This window comes from Prinia subflava, chromosome 1, assembly GCF_021018805.1.
Source record: "Prinia subflava isolate CZ2003 ecotype Zambia chromosome 1, Cam_Psub_1.2, whole genome shotgun sequence".
NCBI classification, from domain to species: domain Eukaryota; kingdom Metazoa; phylum Chordata; class Aves; order Passeriformes; family Cisticolidae; genus Prinia; species Prinia subflava.
This window is the reverse complement of record NC_086247.1, coordinates 97,664,164-97,670,163: the sequence shown is the minus strand read 5'-3', so window position 1 is coordinate 97,670,163 and position 6,000 is coordinate 97,664,164. Positions and strand designations below refer to the sequence as shown.

Below are 6,000 nucleotides of genomic sequence, written 5' to 3'. Positions count from 1 at the left end.
ACACCTTCAAACCACGTGCTGCAATCACAAAATAGAAAGTGCTTGCTGAATCTTGACAGTTGGAAGAAGTAAAATGCATTCACTCTGCCAGTTTTTCATCTGAAACAGATGAAGGAAGCAAATGCAATTGATGTAAAAAGACCTGTCAGCATTATCTCCACAAAAGACATTGCCTTTATACTGTATAATATACTGCACTTTAAAAACATTTAAAACATATAATATTGCATATAAAGCATGATGCTTAACCTCCTGAAGATTAGTCTAAATTATTGAAAATACTAACTGTATTTTCAGACTTGCAAGAAAAGGAATATGTGACGGAAATCAAGATCTTACTGTTAGAAATGATGCTATAGATGACATAACAAGTCTGTGGTGTATATACCTTCATGCTTGTCACTTCGCTGCAGTTTCTTCTGGCTGGGGCAGCTTGCAAACATTCCTCACAAAGCAGAAATGGCAGCCCCTCTGCTGAAGGATGATCTCCCTGAGCTATGGTTTATTTATGGTTTATGGTATTTTACAAGATTTGCTTCCAGCTAAGTGGAAGAAATGGAACACAAGAGATAGGAGGTTCATTTCAACTGATACAGTTGAAAGTCTGCAGAGCTGTTTTAACATTGGATTCCCAACCTTCTCTGTGGTTTCCAAACTCTTCCATTTCCTTCAGCCTAGATAACAGCATAAATCAGACAAAGGTTGTGTACTGAAAACAGCAGTTACAAAGGCACACGTGATGCCATAATTCTGCTCCTGTGTTGGGGTCCCACTCTCCAGAAGTGTTTGCAAGCACTGTGCTAGGCAAGCATACAAAGTCAATGTGAACAACCTAATTGATACCTAAGAGTACCCTTTGTTCTTGTATGTGGCTTCAAAATCCCTTCTGAAATTTGAAAATTTATGGTACATTTGATCTTTAATAATAGCAGTGATTTAATGTTCTCCTAAAAGGCAGTTATTGAGGTGGATTGTCCATGTACCCAGAAGAACACTCTGGGTCTTTGTTACTGAGCAATACTATTATTTTTAGGTAAGAAAATTCTCCCTTAGCAGCTTCCCACTTTAGTGTTTCTTGATGGAGATACTAATTTCCTAGAGAGAGAACTTCATGAACAGCCTTTAAATATTGATGAAAATCAGGAGCCGTACCATCTCTGAAAAGAGACAGGCAAAGAAGAAATGGTAGCATAAAAATACACTTAGAACTCCAGGCTGTTCTGGGTCTGTGTGGGGTCAGGCCAGCTCACTGCCCATGTTCAGCTGTAAATACTGAGCACGCCAACAGGTCGGTGCCATGCAACGGCTGCAGGTGGGCTTACACAGGTGGCCCTCCAGCTCCTCATATCTTCACCCTCACCGCCAAGATGTTGTGGTAGGAGGGGAGAAGCTGCTTTGGCTCCCAGGGGAAGGGGTGAAGAGTCCCTGAATCCCTCGGACACTTAAGACTAAAACCTTCCCCGTGGGGGTAGGTGCCTTCCCCCTAGGCAGCCACACAGAGCGCTGGGTCAGGAGCGGCACGCTTCCTGCCACGGCTGTTGGAGGAGCGGGAGGCACTGCCGCGCTGCTGTGGCCGCACACAGAGCACACTCACACGTGCCTGCCCCGGCCCGGCCGCCGGGCCCGCCCCGCCGGCGCTGGGAGCACCGGGGGCGGGGGAGCTGCTCCGCTGTGCGCCCGCCCCCGTTGCCGCCGCCGCCGCCGCCCGGGGCTGTACGCCGAGGCTTGAAGAGGAGCCTCCCCGGCGGGCGGGTCGAGGCAGGTTCGGACTATCTGCGGTTGTGGACCGGCCGGCACATGCGGGCTCCGTGCCCCGCGACCGCACGCTGCCTCCCGCTCCGGGATGGAGGCGCAGGGCAGCCGCTGGCGGCAGCTTCCTGTCCTGCTGCTCTGGGGTAAGTGGCTGGCTCTGGGGTGGCCGGGGGTGTCCTGGCGCAGTGCGGTGGGGGTCGCCGCTGCTGCCCCGGGACTGCTGCCCCGGGACCGGCTGTGCATCCTCGCGTGTGCGCGGTCCCTCAGAGCAGTGCTTTCTTCCGGGGCGTGGGGCTGAATTTCGGAGAAGGTGGGAGCGCCCCCACTTTGGTTAGAGCATCCCTTTGGGACGGGGTTTCTGGGCGTCCCTTGCCGGCGGGTCAGGACGCTTTCCCTCCGGGGCTCTCCATCCCGAGTAGAGTGGCGGCTTCGCAGCGAGAGCGTTCCGGCTGCTCCAGGCGAGCAGCGGGGCCGGGCACAGCGTCAGGGCCGCTGGTGCCCTTCAGCATCGCGCCGACGTCGCCGAGGGAAGTCCCCGAACAGGCGCCCAGGCCCCAGGGAAAACGATCTCAAACTTCTAGGGTTCGTCGGATCCCACATGGATTCTGGGGAGGTGTGTTTGGCTATTTGGAGAAGGTTTTTTCCTGCAGACTGCAGGGCTGATTCCTGTTAGAGTAGTTGAGTTACAAGCACGTAGTTATCAAGCACAGATATCCTTCAGATCTTTCACTTAGAGTGAAATGAAAGTGCTGCTAGAAAAACTCTTTTATTGTTCCTTGTCAGGTAGATTGTTTTAGGGTTCTCAGATTTAAAGTGCTGCAGTCATCTGAAGTTACCAGAAGTTTGCTCTGATCTCTTCAGTCAACAGTAAACTCAGAGATGTAGTTGATTGCCTGTGAGTCACACTTAAGGAACAAATATTCAGGCCTTTAGAAGATTTATCTGAGGACTTCAGAACTTTGCTTGCTTTTTAAAACCCCTTCCAAAGTACAAAGCTGGTAAACACTGCACATATTACCATGAAAAGACCCACAAACAAATGGACAGTTGTATCGAGAGCGTTCGGTAGCATCATACTTAGCTGGTCTGTCAAAAGAATGACATGGCACATCCACAAGTTTCTGATTCTCTGTGGCTTGAGGGCTTCCAAAATCTAACCTTAGTTGCTCAAATTTCTGTTACTCCTCAGCTGAAAAAGAGTAAAAAGATGGCAAACACTTGTCTAGACACATGAATGATTTAAGCAATCTTGAACTTAGGGAACTAGGCAATAATCGTTTTGCATGGGGAGACGTCTTGATGTTACTGTGATTTTTTGCAAAGCAAAATTGCCCACTGGAGATTTATTTTCAGAGATTTACTAGAGTGAAGGACAGTGTCCCTGTGGCTCAGGAAGCTACAGAAGGACATTTTTCACCAGAGAGCCATAGATAAATCAATTGTGCTAGACATTTTTAGCTAGTTCCATTCCTAATAGAATAACCCACACACAAAAGATTTTAAGAATATCTGTTAAGTGATAGTGCATTGCTTTTGCTTGGAATTGGAAAAGATAGATATTATCAAGAACTAATGAAATAAGACTAATTTCCTAGTAAAGAAACCATAGTTCTAGGATGTGAAATCAAGTTTTTTAATAAGAAAAGCCCAAAGTGGTAGATAACTGATTTTCTTCTTTGGGATGTATTAAAACCAGTTATTTTGGAAGAATTTTTTCTGTGATTGAATGCTCATTCCTAATGGTTTCTTTTGATTAAGCAGAGAGCTGTGACCTCTGTCATTAAGGTGAAACCATCTTTTCAGGGTTAAGCTCACTGAAGGCAGTGGGAAGCCCATCTGGGTGGGGTGTGGGGCTGTGGTTTTGTAACCTCAGACCACTATTTTCTGTATCTTTCTGCCTAGGACTGTTGACACATTATCTCTATGCATAACTACCTGTTGTGCTGTCCATCCTTTGCGAGGATGGCAAAAAAAGGCAGTGTGTTCACTCAGTGATTGTAGGAGAAGTTGGATTTGCCGAGTGTGGAGGGGAGAGAATGCATCAGCTGAGGTGCTTGGTACACAAGCACGTCGTCAATTCTGTGAAGTGCTGACAACAGAATGGGGCAGAGCTGGAAACACCAGCTGTGAGGTGAAATCCTCTGATTTCCTTAGCAGAGGTGTAGATTCTTAGACGACACCTACTAATTGTGAAATCTAAGCACCTGATAAATAATCTAAGAATAATGTGTTTACCGTCATACCAAATTCTCTTATTCTACTTCTGTGTGTGGAAACTGAGGTAAGGAGAAACATAAGGGCTTAACCAAGACTTTTAACAGACAAAGTGGGTTTTTTACACAGGTCATTGTTTTGGAATCCCTGCCCAAATGTTTCTCCTTCATTCTTTATGTAACCTGCATTTCAGTGGTACTATTTGTATTTGAGTTAAAAGATGCTACCAGAGTAAAGCTGGATATTTTTTAAATTCTAGGGTAATCTTTCTCAATATATTTCTATAAACCTATATCAAGACAGATGGTGTGATCCTTATGTGGAGCAGTCCTTGTATGTAGATTTCAAAGTTTGTTGGTAGGTTTTTGCATTTCATAATCCTGTTTTCACAGGGGTTAACCAAGCTTAGTGCTTTGGTCAGAGGAGAGCAGCTGGACAGTTGGAAACAGCCTGGTCCCAATTACATTTTTACTTTTAAAGACTATGCCTCATCTGCAAACAATAATGAAAAAGCTGTGTATAAAAAGTTGAAATTTTGTAAGGTCCTGAGCTCCCCTTGTGTGAAACATGGCATATGTAAGTCTGAGAGAGTTTGGATTCCAATGATGATAAAAAAGTACCCTACAGGAAACAATTTTAGCGGGTTAAAGTTTGAAAACCAAATCCAGGGGTTTTCTCACATTATTTTCTTATGAATATCATGCTGTTCTGCAGCTGCAAAGGGTGGAACAAAGAAAGGGAATGTTGTCGTAGGAGTTCTGAATTTAATAGACCCAGGAAAGTGTGTGTGTGTGTAAAACAAATAAACCTTTGCAAAACAGAACATATTATTCTGAGACAGACCACAGAGTTGTAACAAAAACCCTTCTCTACCAAAATGATAGTTGATTTTCTAAAGACGTTATTTTCCACACTAGGCAAGCAGGAAGACAGGCAGCAGACCCCACCAATATCCATCCTGAAAGGAAAGCATCTGGTGTAAATGGAGCCTGTGTTCCAATTTGTTGTTGGATCCAAGCATTCTTCCCATCACCCTTGACTCTGTTTGTGTTTCCTGATTCTTTTATTCGGGAAAGTGTTGCTTCTTTCCTAAGATCTACATGTGCGAGAGGGGACGGGTTCATACTGGTTCCCTTGAGAGGGTGAATGGCAGGACTGTCCCTGTGGTGGCAAGTGGACTGCAGGTGGTTGCACAGAGCATTGAATGCTATCTCCAGCTGGCTTGGTCCCAGCCCTCAGGAGGAATGGCACTCCATTTCTGAAGGTAAGTCCAGGCTAAAAGTATTGAAGAGAAAAGGGGCTTTTAAACCCTGACTTACAGGAATGAGATCTAATCCTGTATCTCGGTTTGGAAAGACAGGTATTTGTCAGGGAAAACTGGAGTTTCCCTTGGAATGGAGAATGTAAAAGCCCCTCCCTCCAAATTATTATAATTTTGCCATCAGGAGTTTTCAGGCAAAAATATGGGAATAACAGTTCTTTACTAGGAATATTAAAAATACAAATGCAGTTGTACAAAAAACAAACAAACAAGCAAATAAACAAAACTCCTAGAAAACCCTGACAGAGTCAGAGATACAACCTGACACCCTGATGTCATGATGTTGGAAGCAGCCCAAATCAGTCTTCCTGGAGTAACAGATGTTGCTCTGTGGAGTAGAGATGATCCTGTAGAAAAAGAGCCCAGTGCTGGCGAGATGGGTCTGGTCTTCCTCTGAGAATTCAGTGGAAAACAGGCTGCTTGGTGTTTCTAGGTCTCAGTTTTTGTCTTGGTAGAAACTGTTGACACCCCTCTGACTAGGTGGAGCATCTCCCAATGGGATGATGTAATGTGTCATGTCATTAGTGAGCCTTAATGGCCCATTAATAGAAGATATCCCACCCCCCCCCCCATGGTGGACAGTGGTGAAAGGGATAAGAAACACTGCCCCACCTGGTTTTAACAGCTGGTCTATTATCAGAAGGCATCCCCCTGGAGTTACAAGAGATAAAGAAAAAAGAAACCATCCCCCAGCTCCTTGCTACAGACAAAAT

The 6,000-nt window shown here is 45.4% G+C and overlaps 1 protein-coding gene across 3 annotated transcripts in view; it reads left to right on the top strand.

The window, feature by feature from the left end:
* Positions 1-1,580: 1,580 nt before the first annotated feature.
* The window catches only part of RAMP3 (receptor activity modifying protein 3), a 55,695-nt gene continuing 51,275 nt past the window's right edge, over positions 1,581-6,000 (top strand). Inside the window, exon 1 of one of the 3 annotated variants that reach the window (XM_063404784.1) lies at positions 1,581-1,895. In XM_063404784.1, coding sequence (XP_063260854.1) covers positions 1,844-1,895 — 52 coding nt within the window. In that variant the 5' untranslated portion in view covers positions 1,581-1,843. The remainder of the gene's footprint in view (positions 1,896-6,000) is intronic. The other 2 variants (XM_063404794.1, XM_063404774.1) reach the window with 2 other exon arrangements.